We start from the raw sequence: 17,034 nt of genomic DNA, 5'->3' as shown, positions 1-17,034 counted from the left end.
GGTCACCCGGCCCTGCAGGGGCTCCCAGTGCCCAGAGCTGGGGGTCCGGACTCGGGCCTCCCCCACTTCCCGAAGAAGAGGAGGCCGCCCAGGTCACCCAGAGGTGGCGAAGGCTGGTGGTCCCTGAGCCGGCCAGGGCCCCCCACATAGCCCCCCTCCCTCATTTCTGCAGAGGGGGAGACTGAGTCAGGAGCGAACACCATGGCTAGGACGCCAGGCCCTGGGTCCCCATCGGTACAAGGAAGGGCTGAGATCTCTTCAGCTGTAGCCGAACGAACCAGCCCTTAGCAAGTGAGCATTTATTAAGTCCCTACTGTGTGCCGGGCGTGGCCTGCAGGGGACACAGAAAGGCCGGGCAGGCCCCTCCCCCCAGCAGTTGGCCCTCAGTGTGCCGACAAGTGTGGCCCCGGCAGGGCGGCCTCTGGACAGAGCCTCGCAGGAGCCAAGGAAGGGGCGGGGGGGAGCGGGGTTTGCCGGGCAGGGGCGAGGGGAACTGGGCAGGAGGGCGCCCAGGGGTCGGTGGGACTGGCCGGAGGGGGCTGCTGCAAGTGGGCGGCCCGGGGCTTCCTGCAGAGCGCCCAGGGCCAAGCGTTCGGGGCCGAGCACGTCCCTGCGGCCCGGCAGCCCCAGACTGCTCCGAGCTCAGGGGCAAGGCCGGAGTCCAGGGCCAAGGCCTGGCCTCCACCTCTTGGAAGCCCCCCAGCTGCTAAGGAAGGGGTCGGACCAGAGGCTTCCAAGGCGCCAGGCCCGTGATCTCCGAAACCTCCCAGGGCTCGGCGCAGGGACCCCTCCCCACAGACCCAGGTCTGAAAAGGATCGCCGGGGCCGGTCCTCATTTAACAGAAGAGGAAATGGAGGCTGCGGAGGCCCCCCAGCCCTGACACCCCCCATTCTAAGCCCCCCCAGCCCTGACATTAATCCTCTAAACTCTCAGTCCCCCCCTTGCGGGCCCCCTTAAGGAGTCTCTCCCGTTCCCAGGATGTGGGGCCGGATTCGGGGCTGGGGCCCCTGTCTGGGCAAGGCCCCTGTGCCGGCGCCTGGGGAGCGAAGCCCTTACCTGCCCTCCCCCCCGGGGGTTCTGGGCGGCTCTCAGTGCCGGGGGCTGACCCGAGCCGGGTCACAGTCTCCTTGAGCCCCCCACCCCCCCGCAGAGAGCGGCAGGGGGCCGTGCCCCCCCTCGGAGGCCAGCTGCCAGCTGCTGGCAAGCCTTCCTGCACCTGAACCGCTGCCAGCTCATTTGTGGCCAGTGTTAATTAAGAGAGAGACATGATGGGAGAAAGGTGGGCAAGGGCTAGCAGAGGGCGAGGCCCCCCTTCCCCCGCCGTGGCCGCTCCTGGACCCGAGCGCGCCCACGTGTCCCACGCCCGGCTCAGCAGGCGGGCACCGGCCCAGGCACAGCAGAGGGAAACAGGCCTGTCCGAGCCCGCCAGCTTACAGGGAGCAGAGAAGTGGGGCTTCTGGGGGGAGGGAGGGCCAGGGCTGGGGGACCCAGGGGCTCCGGGGAGGGGACCAGCAGGGTCCCCTGGGGGCCAGTGGAGAGGAGAGGAGGGGCCTGAACGGGGCCGGGCCTCAGCGGGTGTCCTTGGGTGTGTGTGTGTGTGCCTGGGGAGGGGGCACAGAGAGCTGCCCCCCCCCGCCTCAGGAAAGGAAAGAGCCCCTGAGCCCGGGGCCTGCTCTGGGCCATCTCCCTCTCTCTCTCTGCCCTTCCCCAGCCCCACACTCTCTCTGGGTTCCCCCAGGCTGCCCCTGTCTCTCCCCTCTCCCTCTCACCTCCTCTCTGTCTCTCAATTTCTTTGTCCCTTTCTCCATCTCTGTCTCTCTTTTTCTCTCTCTTTCTGACTCTGTCTCTGTCTCTGTCTTTCTCTCCCCTCCCCCTCTCACCTCCTCTCCCTCTGTCTCCCTCGGCTCCCCCTCCCCCATGGCGCTGCCCCCTCTGCCCCCCCAGGGAGGGCGGCTCTCCCTCACTCTCCATCTTAATTAGCTCCGGTATTAATCTCCCCAGTAACGCAGCCCTGGGTTTTCAGCCGTGGAATTAATTACTCCCCGAGCGAGGAGCTGTCAGCTCCGCGAGACCGGCCCGGCTCCTTCTCCTCCCAGCGGCCCCGGCAGCCCCTCCCCGCCTCAGCTCTCCCAGCCTCCCGTGCTTTGCAACCTCCGAGCACCCTCAGTAACTCCCAGGTCCGGAACCCCAGGGCCTCCTCGGCTTCCTCCACCTTCCGGCCGGACTGCCCCCTTCCCCTTCCCCAAAAGCAGTGTCCGGTTTCCCCTCTCTGGACCTTTGCCCGAGCCGTTCCCCGGGCCTGGCGTGCCATCCCCGAGGCCCTCTGGCTCGTGAGCAGTCCCTGGGGAGGCCCTTCCCGCTCCCCCCAATCCTTGGTGTTTTGTCCCTCAATTTCTCTTCCTCTTGGGACGCCGCCTTGCCCGCAGGATGGAAGCTCTCCGAGGGCAGAGACTCCCTGGCGCAGCGCCTGGCACACAGCAGGGGCGTCAGATTAAGCTCTGTTGGCAAGAGGTCGCCCCGGGGTCTCTCGGCTCCCAGTGGGTGGTCCCACTGGCCCCCCAGGCCCTCCCCCACCTGTCCCGTCTCAGCTTCCATCCTCCCCCAGGGGCCTTGGCTCTCAGAGTGTGGGGCGGCGCATCCCTGAAACCCCGGGGGGGGCACTGTGAGATTCGGACCCCTCCTCACAAGCCCAGCTTCTCATCGCTGTGCCCCTGCTGGGAGCACCCCCACTCTGGCGTGGCTTTGGAGGCCCAGGGTGGAGCCCCAGCCTCCTCTGGCCCTCAGAATGGGAGGAGAGGCCCCGGCCACAAGGGGTCAGCTCGGGAAGCGGGGGGTGTTTGACCCGAACCCAGGGACCCGCTCCCTTGCGCCCGGACGCCCGCCTGTCTGGCAGTCAGCGCCCTCCGATCTTCATCAACAGCTCCTATTTATCAGCTCCCACCCGAGGCTTCCACAGGCCCGGCAGCGTCTCGGGGCACAGGCCGGGGTCGGGGGCTCCCCCTCAGGGAGGCCGGCAGTCTGGGAGGCCCAGAAAGACGGACAGCCTCAATTAGCTCCGGCCCCTCTCGGGCAGGAGAAGGAAAGGGGCAGCCCATTAAATGCCGTCAGGGAGATTGGCAGGTCTCGCTCTGGAAGCTGGCGTCCTCCTGAAGGCCTGTCAGCTCCGGCTCGCTCTGCCAGCCAGACGGGCGATGGGACTTGGAGCTCGGAGGTGGGGGAAGGGCTGCAGGAGCGGGTGGGCTGGGCGTGGGGGGCAGCCCTCCTGGGGCCATAGAAGGAGCTGCAGGAAAGGGGGGGCTGGGCGTGGGGGACAGCCCTCCCGGGGGCCATCGAAGGAGCTGCAAGAGTGGGGGTGGCTGGATGTAAAGGGCAGCCCTCCCGGGGGCCATCGGCTCACCTGGCTCACGGAGCCGGGTCCCCGTTCAGGTTGGCCATCTCCCGGGGGGTGCCCTTCTCCCCTCTGGGGTGCTGGCAGCCCCACCCCCCATACCCCGTCTTTGCCCATCCAGGAATAACCCCATCCTGCATAAGGACGCTGGGGAGCTCACCGAAACGGTGGCGTCATTAATGAAAGAGCCGAGAAAGGCGACCTGGGGCCCCGCGCTCCATCGGCCCGGGCCCCCTTGGGCCCAAGATCCTGGCTCGGGGGGAGCTCCAAGCCACGGTCCCTCCTGCTTTGCTCCTCGCTCTTGGTAGTTCCGGGGAGCAGCCTGGTCCCCCCTAGTGACCCAATTGGGCCACGGTTCTGAGCCCTCTGACGCGCCTTCCTCCTATAAAACTGTATGCTCTTGTCGGCGCCGGCCTCTCATGGGCCCCTAGACTGAGCTTCAGGAGCACAGGGACCAGGCGTGGTCTGCACACAGTAGGGGCCGAATAAATGTCTGCACAATCTCTATTGTGTTGTCTTTTCTGGACTGGCATTGGGTTGTATGGTAGCACCTGAACTCCTTCCTCGAGTACTTGAACTTTTTAAGTACCTGAACTCTTAACCAAAGCTTTGTTGCTGGGACAGTTGCTGGAGGCTGGGAGGGGACACTTATAAGAACCTTGGCCCCACCTGGGTCCAGGGCCCCGGCACCTCGGTCCGCTACCTCTCACTGACCCCGTGTCCTTCTCTTACAGCTAACAGCTCCCTGCTCGGAGGCGGCGGTGGTAAGTGTGACCTGCTTTGTTTCTGGGGCTCCCTGGGACCCCTCCCCTTTCCCGCCTCATCCGCCCCCTCCACGCCCCACTCCTTCCTGTTTGGGGATCAGCCGAGAGTCGGGGGGGGATGTCCTGGAAAAGAGAGGCACAAACCTGACAAGGACCAGGCTGCCTCGGTAAGGGGTGAGCTCCCCATCTTTGGGCATATTCCAGCTAAAGCCGCCTGGGATCGTTGGGCGCAGTGGCCGTGGATTTTAGAAATCCTGAGTTCTGATCCAGACTCAGAAGCTCGCTAGCTGGGTGACTTCCCCGTTCCTCAGTTTCCTCATTTTTAAAATGGGAATAATAATAACGCCTCCTTCCCAGGGTTATTGTGGGCATGAAAACTGTGGAGAGTTTAGCATATAGTAGGAGCTTAATAAATGCTCATTCCCTTCCTCCAAGCACTTTTCAAACCGGGCCCCAAGGGGTTCTGGGAAGCTGGAGGCAGCCGTGGCGGGGTGATAGATCCGGGTTCAAGGCTTCAAGGCGCCTTCCGCCTGCGTGCCGGCACTCTCAGGGCCCCGTGGCTCCCAGTCGCCATCGTTCTGGCCTCTGAGTCCTCCTCTCTACTCACGGCTGCCACTGCTTCCAGCACCCCCACTGTGTGCAGCCCTGGAGTCCAGCTCCCATTTTACAGACGAGGAGACTGAGACCGGGGCCTGGGAGCCGGTTGGCCAAGGTCAGCCACGTGCTAAGCGGCCGTGGAGCCTGATGCTTTCCCTACACCCTCCCTGCCCGGGCCAGGCAACGGGCTCCCTCCCAGTTTCCCCTCCGAGCTTCCCGCCCGGCCTGGCCAGGTCCGGCCTCTGGTCTCTGCCCATTCTTGCAGCCCCCGGGACAGGGATGACTGAGGGTCTGTCCCAGCAGCCTCCGGGGGTCCCGGGGGGCTCAGGTCAGGGAGAGGGTGACCCTCAGGCGAGATGTCTCGGTTTGGTCCCAGCCCAGGAGGGAGCAGGCGGCTGGAGCCCGGGGTGGGCAAGGGAGGGACAGCCATGCCGTGGAGCCCCTCCTGCCACCGGCCCCCGCCTCCCTCCTGGGCTCCCGCGGTGGCGGGAGGAATGATTGGTGAGCGGGAGAGCGGAGGTTAATGGGCTCGCGGATAAATCCCGGGGGCTGTGTTTACCGCAGGCGGGCGGCGGGCGCGGGCTGGGCCAGGTTTTAAAAGGGGGAAAAATAAAAGGGTCACGGGTCGGGAATAAATAAGAGGCGCATTAAGAGCTGTCCGGGCTGGGAGCTGGGGGGCTGTTTGTTCTGGGAGCTGTTTTCCTGCCCCCCCCAGTCCTGAGGTGAGTGTGGAGGACATTCCTGGCTGGGTAGGCTGGAGGTACTCGGGAGCCCGGACTCCCTGGGGGCCTGGTGCGCAGTAGGTGCTCAGCGAGGGCCTGGGACACTTACAAGACACTTGGCCCCACCTGGGAACCGGTGGCATTGGTCTGGGGGCCTGGTGCGCAGTAGGTGTTCAACAAGGGCTGGGATGGAGCCGGTGGGGTTGGTCGGGGGGCCTGGCGCACAGTAGGTGTTCATTCTTGCATCCCCCAGGGCAGGGGTGACTGAGGGTCTGAAAAATCACTGCCCCAGGCCTGGCTTTTCCTGCTCTCCAGGACCCTCCAAGAGCAGGGCAGCAGAGAGAGGGCCCCCTGGGCCTGGGCGCTGTGGGAGCCTGGCTAGATCAGCCTGGAGGCCAGCAGGCGGCAGAGGCGGGGGGAGGTGAGGGTGGGGTGGACATGAGGAGGTCACTGAGGCCGTCCCAAGGCGAGCGGCGTCCCCTGACGTGACCCACCTCTGGGCGCTCTCCCACGGGGCAGCCCCTCCCTGCCCCTAACCGCAGATGGGGCGGAGGGCCGTCACACGGGACCCTGGGACGATCCACGGCTCAGGGAGCCCCACACTGTCCTGCTGGGCGAGTCCTGAGGGTGCTTTACAGATGGGGAAACTGAGGCTGGGTGAGATTAAGTGACACGCCCAGTGTTCTTTGTACGTCTAAGGCCGGATTTTGAGCTGCGGCCTCCCTGACTCCCAGCCTAGTGCTCTCCACAGATCATTGGTCCCTTCCGTAGGGCTGACCCCCAAGGTCATCCCCCTGCCCTCCTGCCTCTGACAGTTAGGGAAGTGGAGGATGCAGGCGAGGAAGATCCCCAGGATCTTTGGGCCAGTGGAGGGAGGGCGGGAGCCAAGGCCAGCACTGGCAGCTCCCTGAGGGCAGGCCCGGGGCTCCACGTTCCCACCCTTAGCCCAGGGCCAGTCATGGGAACCTCACTGACTGCCAGCCTCTCTGTGTCCCAGGGCACGCCCTGAAGGTCACTTTTCATCCCTTCCTCTCTGATGTTCCCAGAGACACTCGGGGCAGGAGGGAAGCCTGGGGCATGAGGCTCTGGGCTCAGGAGGGCCAGAGAGGGCAGGACAGCCCTGCCCCACCCAGGGGCCCGGATTGAAGGGGGTCCTCAGGGTCAGAGGGGAGCCCACTCCTGGCCCCTGGGCGGGGGTCTGGTGGAGCAGCAGGGTGCCCCCCCCAGCCCCTCCACCTCCCTGTCCCCCTCCCCGCCCTCCCTGCCCCCCCGCCCCCCACATAGCTGCAGTGGTTGGGGCCGGAGCCCTCTCGGATGTAACGCACGGGGCTGGGGAGGGGCGGGTGTTTACAGAAGCCGGGAGCTCCTGACAGAGATGGATGGGCCCCCGGGCAGGAAGGGAGCGCTGGGAGGAAGCGGGCCCAGGTCCGGCTTTTTAACGCCAGTGGGAGATTTATGGCGCCGGCGGGGGGCAGGTCAGAGAGGGGCTGTTAGTCTGTAAATGGGATTGCAGAACAAGGTGGAGGGAGGGCGGCCCGCGCCGCAGGCGGAGCTGGAAGCAGGCCGGGAAGAGGGAGCCCCGGAGCCCCGAGCGGGTGCCCCTGAGGGAGGGTCTGCCCAGAGATGCCCGCAGAAGCTGGGGCCAGAGGGGCACCACAGGCACCCGCCGCCCCCGGGGAGCCCTCCCTGATGCCCCCTTCCCCTCGGGACCTCCAACCCAATTGCCTGCTAGGACTAGCAGCCACTGCCTGTGCCCCACGAACTGGCGAGCGCCATAGGGCCGGGACTTCACCCCCTCCTGGTGCCCAGCCAAGGGCGCCCACAGCGGGCGCTTCCCGGCATTTGCTAAAGGGGTCCACGAGTGTGAGGCGCCGTCCATCCCTGCCTGGCCGACCCTGCGCCCGGCTCTCCTCTGGTCACCCGCCCTCACCCAGCTTCCCCGCCAAGGGGCGCCCCCTGGAGGTTTGAACCCAGAACTAGCGTCATGGTCCTTTGGGGGGGCGCAGCATGGAGAGAACTGAACATGGGGTTCAGCTCTCTGTTCCCTCCTCCTCCTCCTCCTCCACTGAATAATAATCATAACAAACAGCCGGCACTAGGGCACTGCTTTAAGCCTGCTACAGGCTTTGTCCGTGATCTCCCTGCGCCCTCCGTGAGCCGGGTCTGTGCCTCCATTTTACTGACGGGGAGACCAAGGCCGAGAGGTTCCATGATTTCCCTAGGCACAAACCACGGGAAAGTCTCCAAGGCGGGGCTGGCGCTCAAGTCACGCTAACCACCGCACCATCCGGCCAAGTGGGAAGCCCCCTCCTCGCTACCCAAGGCAGGGCCGGGGTCATGGGGAGGCAGGGAGACCTGGAACATCTACAGGTTCGATCCTCTCAGATTTCGGGTGGGGAAACCGAGGCCCAGGGATGGGCAGTCTCCCCTCCAGACCCCCCCTCCCCAGAACCCCTTGGCCCGCTGGGCAGCTCGTGTTATCAGTCAGTCCCGCCCCCCCCATTGCCCTCCCTCTGCTGCCCAGCCCCCACAAAGGAGAGGAGGTTAGTCTGAGAGACCAGGAAAGGGCGGTCTTGGGCCCAAAGCCAGTGGGGAGCCAGGCTCTGTCCATGGTGCTGACTTGGTTGGCTGTGGGTCTCTCCCTGACGGGAGCCCCCTGCGGCTCCTAGACAGGGGTGAGACATCAGGGGGAGAACAGGATTAGTCCAGCTGCTGAAATCCAGATTCTGCCTCTGTGTGCCCTTGGATAGGTCACTGCTATCCAGGCCTGCCCCCCCCCCCAGTAAAATGTCCTCCCAGTCATTTCAAGGTCCCTTCCACCTTTGTCTCAAAGGTCCCAGCAAGCCGGACCCTCAGCCCGGAGGCCCCCGGCCCGCACCTTCCCAGCATGCCCAGGGCTGGAGGCGCAGAGCCGCCGGGCCACGCCAAGCCCACTCCAACTTTTACTACCACAGTGAAAGCCTTTTACTGGGTCAATAAAAAATTTTCCGAAAGCTCTGCCATTGTCTGTTCAAAAAGAGAGGCAGGGGCTTTAAATCAGAGACTAAATCAACACACCCGTGACAAGAGTCCTTCTTGTTTATTAGGACTGAAATGTTTACTCGGCGATAAGCAACGGGCTTTCACCGAGAGATTTGTGTTCTATTTTTCAATTACCCCTCGCCTTCTTCTGCCACTTTTGCACTAAAGGGATAACAAATGTATCGCCGCGTTTCAATTATTCACCTAAATCACGACTTCGCCTGCCACGCCGCCCGCCCGCTGACAGATTAATTCAGTGCCTCCTTCCGTTCTGCCCCGGCCCGTTCCGGGGCCCCCCGGCTCCTGCCCCAGGCCCGCCCCTGCTCCCGGCCCGATCGCGCTCACCTGGGCTCTCCATCCCAGAAATGGAACCATCCCAGCTGGAGTTCTCCTTCCCGGTTCCTGCCCTGGCCCCCTGGCTCCTGCCCCAGGCCCACCCCTGCTCCCGGCCCGATCGCGCCCTCACCTGGGCTCTCTGTCCCAGAAATGGAACCGTCCCGGCTGGAGTTCTCCTTCCCAGTTCCTGCCCTGGCTCCTGCCCCGGCCCCCCGGCTCCTGCCCCGGGCCCGTTCCTGCTCCCGGCCCGATCGCGCCCTCACCTGGGCTCTCCATCCCAGAAATGGCACTTCCCGGCCGGAGTTCTCCTTCCCATCTCAGGTGGGCCCCGGCCTAGAACTTGCTCTCCTGCCCCTCACAGGTGCGACTTCCTTCACCCATGGCTCTGATAACAGCTCCTGTGGGAGATAACCTGTGTCAGTCATATTGCAGTTAATGCGCCGCTCCTCTCGGTGATATCTATTAATATGGTATCCGTGCTGTGTCATGTGACTACATGTTAACATACTACACATCACTGTGTTATAGCAACAAATTAGTGGATTAATAATTGTTCTTTTGATGTCATATGGTATTATGTTAATATGTAATGGCACATTGTTACACGTGTTTATTCCACTCATATTAGTGCTATATATTAATATAGTATCCATGTTGTATTGTTAGTATATTAATATATTAGTGTATAATTATATAGTGTATTAACATAGTGTTATTTTGCTATCACATGGTTATTATATCAATATATATGATGGCATATTCGTTGTAAGGGTCCTTTAAATGGCAGCCACAGCGCAACAGGGGATTGGAGTGGCCCGGAAGTCATCTCTGTGGGTATGGGACCGCCCCTTGGATGGGATCCTGTCCATATCGAGATAGCTCCTTAACGGGACAAAGCGCTCTCTGATTGGCTGTGTGTGACCTCACAGACCCTCCGTAAGCCCCCTGCGGGCAGCGAGTCCCGCTCTTTGTCCTGGGGTAGCCGAGCGGGTCGGATGGATAGCCCAGTGAGGTCAGGAGCTTGATAGTGAACACGCGGGTCTTCGGACCAGGTGTTCACTGGGGAGTTCATAAGTCAGGGCGTTGTGTGAGCAGCTATACTAAAGGCTCTGCGTCTGCACGCGGCTGTTCTGGAGCCGCTATCGGTTATTAAACTACGATTCAAGAAACCGTGGCCAGAGCCTCCGAAGGCCTCCGAGGAGGCGAGTGGGGAGAGTTAGTCGACGTTGCAAAGGTCGGTGGCCAGAGGGGGCCCGAGGGCCTGGGAATCAGAGAGCCTGGTACCGGTAACGGCCATGAGAGCTTGTTACAATTAGTTACATGTGAATATGCCATTCGTAGTCGTGATGTATATTAATATAGTATCATATAGTATCCATGTGTGTCATGTTATTGTATTAATACATTAATCTTATACTTTGTATAATGATATGTTACTATGTGTTATATCAATCTATTAGTGTATCAATACAATATTCTCTTGACATCACATGGTACTAGATGAAGATACAATGTATATGAGTTGCATGTTAATTTATCATTCATATCAGTGCCATACATTAGCACAGTGTCCGTGTTGCCATGTTAGTATAGGAGCATGTAAATATCATGCCGCACGTGACTACGTGGCATATCAGCGCATCAGTGTTCTCTCGACCTCACGTGGCGTTGGATTCATGTAGAACGGAACATTGTATCGACACTGTTGCTACAGTTGCATTAACATCTTGTTTGGCTGTGTCACTATTCACGGTCGGGGCAGGGGCTCATATTTGGGCCAGTGATATCACGATGATGTTGTTGCTGTATTCGTGCGCTCCTGTGTTATCTACAATGCTGTATTCCCATCCCCCGGCCCTCGATATTATTCCTGTGTCCTCCTACTAAGCTTCACGTGCTGCTAATCCAGCCTCCCCATCCCGGCTGCCCCACTGCATTACTAGTGTGACGCCACCTGTAGCTTGCATCCGTCTTCTGCACTCTCAGTCTCTCGTGACACTAATCCAGTGAGTTACCCCCGGGCCCATCCATCCCAACATCAAGCTTTTGGGCTGCCACGCTCTCCCATCGAAGTGGCCTTTGTTTATCGTTCCATCCGCCCCTCCGTCCGCCCCTCCGTCCGCCCCTCTGTCTGCCCTTCCATCCACTTCCGTCCGCCCTTCCGTCTGCCCTTCCATCCGCCCATCTATTCCATCCCTCCATCCACCCCATGCTAAGTGCCGAGGACACGCAGAAAGGCCCCTCAGAATCACTCAGGAAGCTCCCAGTCTAATGGGGAACACGCCGGCTGCGTGCAAACAAGCCGTGGCCAGGAGGGCCTGGAAGTCATTTCCGAAGGAAAGGCCCCACACGGGAGTCAGGGCCTAGCTGAGCCTTGAAGGTTGCCAGGAGGGGGGGCAGGAGCTGGAGAGTCCCCAGCATGGGGGAAGAGCCGCACTGGGAGCGTGGAGAAGCCGGTTGGTGGATCAGGGTGCAGAGGCCCTGCCCCAAGCCAGGCCCCGGGCTGGGAGCCCCTAAGGGAGAGAGGAGGTGGTCGCTGCCCTCCGTGTGTAGTCAGGCTGCATGGGGGGCGGTCTGTCTGCAGTCCTCCCCACAGAGCATAATGGGCAGGGACGTTCCAGCCCGAGACCCCGGCCCAGCTTGGCCCCTGCTCCGGGGCCCTGTGGGATGGGGCTGTCGGGGGAGATTCTCTAGGAGCAGAGCAGGGAGGCTCCGATGTGGCCAGTGCCGACTCCCCCTCTGGACCCACAGCTCGGAGGGCCTGGGCCCTTCTGAGGCCCTTCCTGAGGGCTGTTCCAGCAGCAAGCATTTATTAGACACCTACAGTGTGCCAGGTGCCGTGCCTTTGGCGGGGTAGTAATGACACCTGGCACCATTTAGCCTAAACTGTACCTACTCACAGGCTCATAGTGGGGCAGAGAGCCTGGACTCCTCTTGGCCTCTGGCCCCAACCAGCCTTGGGAAACCCGGAGCTTCATCTCAGCTCCAGCCATCCAGGGTCACTCACCTGGAATAGTGGAGGGAGGGATCCACGCTGGGACTCTTTCCACACTAATCTTCGCCTGATGCCCACAGGCCTTCATGGCGGGCACAGCTCACCCCCCAGAGGTGGGGGCCTTTCCCTGACAGCCCTACACACCCCGAGGGTGCCCCCCCACTCACCTCTCTGCTCCTTGTCTTCCCTCCCCCAGCCACCCTCTGACTTTCTGCCCACCTCCTCCTTTTCTCTTGCTGTCTTTCTTTGTCACTCTCTCTGTCTCTGTCTTTCTCTGTCTCTGTCTCTATCTCTTCTCTCTCTGTCTCTGCCTCTTCCCTAAAGGTCCAGGAGCTCCTGGGGAAGTCAGCACAGGCCGTATTTCTGGCCAAGGAGAACAGGACGGGGTGTGGGGCCGGGCTGGTGGGCCTTAGACACTGCCTTAGGGACCCCGGGGGGAGGAAGAGTGCTCGCTGCTGCCCAAACACCCCAAAACTTAACAGACTGACCACCAGAAAGGACCACATGGAGTCTGGCCTCCTCGTTTTTACAGAGAGGGAAACTGAGGCACACCCCAGGCCCTTGTGGCTGGTAAACACCCATGCAGTGCCCGGGTTTGTGCCAGGCACTGGGGATACTGAGGAGGCCCTGCAGGAGCCTCTCATCTATGGGGGAGACGGTCACCAACAGAGCCCGACAGGACGCCCAGGGCGGTGTGGCTGGAGCGAAGGCCCTGGGGTGGAGCAGGGGAGGGGAGGCTTCCTGGAGGAGGCGGTCGCCGTGCAGAACCTTCAGAACTCGGGCCCACGTCCATCCGCCTCAGCCTGGGCGAAGGTGGCGCTCCCGGCCCCCGGCCTCCAGCCCGGCCCTGGCAAGGGAAGGCCGCGGGGCGGCTGGGCCGGCTCCGTGTGCCCACCGAGGCCCCGGCGTCGGCAGCCGCCACGAGACTTCTTTTAATAACGGGAGTGATTTTTGCATGATGGATGGGGCCCGGCCGTCATATCCATAATGAAGCCTTAATGTTTTCAAATCTCCATTTAAGGAGCTGCTCTCTCACAATAATGAATTCCCAATCACGGAGCTCAAGCCCCGGCCCATCCGTCTTCTCCCCCGGGGCCTGCTCGCCCGCCTCCCCGCTTGGCATGGGGCGGTGGCGGGCACGCCGCCTGGCATGACCCACGCCGGAGCGGGGTCAGAGGCCCTGACCTCCAGGCCCAGGGCCGGAAAGAGGGACTTGGCGGGGGAAGAGGTCCAGGAGGCCCCCACCACTGCAGGGGACCCAAAGTAGGGGCTGAAGCCCGGTTTGGAGGCCCTGGAGGCAGAGCTTGGGGCTTAGCACCAAAGGGAGCTGGAGAAAGGCCATGGCCGGAGAGCTGGCTGGGCCCTTAGAACAGGGAACATCGGGGCTGAGAAGGGCCTTGGGACAGGGAACGCAGGGCTTGGAAGGACTCTAGAACAGGGGATGTTGGGGCTGGGAAGGACTCTAGAACAGGGGATGTTGGGGCTGGGAAGGACTCTAGAATAGAGGATGTCAGAGCTGGGAAGGACTCTAGAACAGGAGATGTCAGGGCTGGGAAGGTCTCTAGAACAGGGGATGTCAGGGCTGGGAAGGTCTCTAGAACAGGGGATGTCAGGGCTGGGAAGGACTCTAGAACAGGGGACATTGGGGCTGGGAAGGACTCTAGAATAGGGGATGTCAGAGCTGGGAAGGTCTCTAGAACAGGGGATATCCTTTCAGTCTGTTGCCCCACTTTGGGGCAGTGTAGAAGGTGGTGAGGATGCTGTAAGTTGAGATGGGGATGAGAGAAGTGGTGGGGCTAATGGAAGGTTGCCCAGGCAGGGAGAGCCCCAGGAGTTCTCTCCCAGAATCCTCAGCAAGGAAGTCTCCTGGGGAGCAGAACATTTGACTTATATACCTAGAGCCCTCAGCAGGTGCCATGCACACAGTAGGTTCTTAATAAATGCGGGCTGAACTGGAATTTGCATAATTCCCATTTTCTGGTGATAAACTGAGGCCCTGGCAAGGGCCAGGACTTGCCATGTCCTTTAATCAGGAAGGAATCAGTCTGTTCCCCTCCCCCACCGGTACCTGGGGCTGAGTGGGAGCAGGTGGGCGGCTTTCTAGGCAGCCTGGGGTCCCCTCCATTGGCTCAGCAGCTGGCAAGTGGGCTACCCTGGAACCTGGCTGGATCCAGACTGTCCCAAAAGGCCGGCTCCCAAGATGCATGGCCCCGCCACCAAGATCCTAAGTGGAGCTTCCCTTCCTGAAGCATTACCCGGACCTGGGGACCCTCTGAAGTTAGCACCCTGAGCCTGAGCCCCAGTGGCCTAACCCCCGTTATGTCTCTGGGGTCAGTGGGCCAGAGGAGCCTTCCATTCCTAACCAGGCAAAAGCTCAGGACCACGTGATGGCCCCGGCTCTCGGGTGCGCATTGGGGGAAGAGGGGGAGGCTCCCCTCCCCCTTCCTTCACCGGGACCCCTTCAAGAGGGCCGTTGGTGACCCGGGAGGCGGCAGGTCCGACGAGGCCGAGGCTGTCTATGCAATGGGCCTAATTAGGCCCTTCCCGAGGGGTGCAGGTGAGCGGGGTTGCTCGGCGCCGGCGCCTGGGGGCCCAGGAAAGGCTGGGGGGGAGGGGGAAGGCCAACACTGGGGCACTGGGGCACTGGTTGCCCGCGGCCCGGGCAGGGGGAGGGGCTGCAGGGCGGGGCAGCTGGGGGGAGGGCCAGGTCTTTTACACTCTCACTGATTGCACACGCGTGCGCACCTGCCTCACACTCATGGTCACAGAGAGCACACCCAGGGGTTACTCAGGCTCACACACAGATCACGCATCACACTTACCTCACAATCCTGCCTTGTGGCAACAGGGAGTAACAGAAGGAGGAGGGAGCTTTGTCCCCCGGCCCCGCCCGGCCTCCCCCCAGCCCCGCCCGGCCCCTCCCAGACTCCCAGCCCCTCCCCCCAGCCCCGCCCGGCCTCCCTCTCAGCCCCGCCCGGCCCCTCGCAGACCCCCCAGCCCCGGTCACCCTCCCGCCCCGGCCAGCAGCGCCCCCTGGCAGGAGCCCCGGCCCACCCAGGCCAGCACGGAGACGTTGCCTTAAATAATGAATTAGCCCCTGTTTGCTTGTTTGCTTAACATGAAAAACGCTAGCCCACCGAGGGTTGTTTTTATGACTGAATAAATTTAAATATTTAATCTTCCCTTCATGAATATTCCAGTGGCCTAAATAGCCACCGACGGCCCCTTCAAGTGCTGTTATTACATCGCTCCCGGAGGAGCTCGGGTTCATTCTCAGAGGCGACTCTGGCCCCTGGCCGAGCAGAAGGGGCAGGAGGAGGGGGAGGGGCCGGAGCGCAGCGGTCAGGAGGCGCCCTGCCCCCCCTCCCCCGTGGCGGGAGCAGCCGGCCCCGGGGGGTGTCGGGTGTTCGGGGGCGTTTTTCCAGGTGGTGTCTCTGCTGTTCCAGGTGCCGCCGGCCCATTTTGCAGAGCAGTCAACTGAGGCTGGGGAAGGGGCCGAGGGAGCTGCCCGTGGCCGGAGTCACTCGGGCCCCTCTTCTTCCGAGACACCTTCCTAATGACTGAAGCCCGGCCCGCGACTTTGGGCCTCGGCTCTGCTACTGCAGATCGGCTCTGACCCGCCACTCCTCTCCTAAGTGAAGCCTGACTTAGGTGGATCTTTCCTCCCTGTCGCTTTTCCTCTTGCTATCCCTGACTGCCACGGGACTCACTTGTCCCATCTGTAGCATGGGGAGAAGGGTGTTGAACTCTGACCTCTCCTCCTCTGCGGGGGAGGCTCACCAGAGACCAAGAACCCTCCCTGAGAGAAGGAGTGGCAGAGGCCAGGCCGGGGCGAAGTCCCGCAGATGCCCCCAGCCTCAGTCTCCGTTCTGTAAAGTGGGCCCGACATCTGCTCTTTGAGCACCTTCCCCCAGAGCCCCGTCCCCTCCAATAGAACAAGCTGGACCCCTCTCTGGGTCCTCTGGGGGGGGCTTTAATCTGCTTTCCACTTGGGGCCAGGTGCTCTAGGTCCGGCCCTTGGGGAGCCTTTCCTTCACCAAGTTTAAGAGGAATGTTGACAAAGAGGAGCCTGGGGTCATAGAGAACGTCAGGCTACATGAGGACATTGAAGGAATGGGGGGTGTTTAGGAGAGGGGAGCATGATGGGGGTCTTCAAGCATGTGTAGGACTGACTCCTGAGAGGGGGCAGGGGCCCCAGGGCAGAGCCAGAGGCCATTGGGGGGTCCCAAGGAGGTCCCCCGCGGCTGGAGGGCAAGAAATGCTTGTGGAATGGGGTGCTCCAGCAGGGAGTGAGCTCCCCTTCACTAGAGGCCTGCAAGGAGCTTTCTTGGGGAAAGGGTAGGAGGGGAATTCTAACTTAAACATGCTTCCAACAGAGCATTTATTGAGTGCCTGCTGTATGCCAGGCCCTGAGAATGCAGCTCCCGCCCGCAGGCAGAGCCCACTGCCCTGCCCGAAACCGAGGCCACCCCCAGCCAATGTAGAGGTAGAGGGGCCTAGAGAAAAGTGGGTCCTGGTGGGGAAACTGAGGCTGGGGGGCACAACTGTCCAGAGTACAATGTTCACGGAGGGGAAGAGGGGGTCAAGAGCTGGGACCCAAGTCCTGGACCCCTCTTCTTGTGGACTGCCCATGATGGGGAACTCACTACCTCCCAAATCCAGGCCCCGGATCCCCTGCAGGGCCCCAGCCCAGCCCTCATCCCCTCTCCTGGCCATGGCAGGAAACATGTCTGTCAAGTGCCAATTAGCTGTGTCCTCTTCTGGGGAGGGAGCTCGGCCAGGGGCAGCGGGGGAGGGGGCGCTCCCCCTGGGAGAGCTTTGCCAGCCCCTTACTGAGATAAAGTGCCCCCAGGAGGGGGAGGGGGAGGGCAGTGCCCCCAGGAGGGGGAGGGCAGTGTCCCCAGGAGGGGGGTCATCCAGGGGGCCAGGGATGAAGCAGACCCAGGTAGCGCACACACACCCTCCCCCTCACAAACAGAAGCTCCCCTTGTCTCTGGGCCTTGGTTTTCCGTCCACAGAGTGGGGTGACCCGGAAGCCGCCCTCAGCTCTTTGACTTGGGGGGGGCCAGGCCTCTGCTGGGCAGTGAGGGGGTGCACTGTCCATCCCCCAGGCCTAGCGCCCTCAAGTCTCTGGGTGCAGAGCCGCCCTCCCCGCCGTGACAGGCTGCTCCGGCCAGGCCCGAGGCTCCCTGCCCCCTTTGGGAGGCTTG

At 62.2% G+C, this 17,034-nt stretch overlaps 1 protein-coding gene across 2 annotated transcripts in view; it reads left to right on the top strand.

The window, feature by feature from the left end:
* MACROD1 (mono-ADP ribosylhydrolase 1) overlaps positions 1 to 17,034 on the top strand; it is a 142,681-nt gene that overhangs the window by 121,920 nt on the left and 3,727 nt on the right. For both annotated transcript variants that reach the window (XM_051967373.1, XM_051967374.1), the window contains exon 4: positions 4,124 to 4,153. In XM_051967373.1, coding sequence (XP_051823333.1) covers positions 4,124 to 4,153 — 30 coding nt within the window. The remainder of the gene's footprint in view (positions 1 to 4,123; positions 4,154 to 17,034) is intronic.

The sequence above is a fragment of the Antechinus flavipes genome, chromosome 6, assembly GCF_016432865.1.
Source record: "Antechinus flavipes isolate AdamAnt ecotype Samford, QLD, Australia chromosome 6, AdamAnt_v2, whole genome shotgun sequence".
Taxonomy (NCBI): domain Eukaryota; kingdom Metazoa; phylum Chordata; class Mammalia; order Dasyuromorphia; family Dasyuridae; genus Antechinus; species Antechinus flavipes.
Note: the sequence above shows the minus strand (reverse complement) of the source record. Positions and strands in the feature narration are given on the sequence as shown.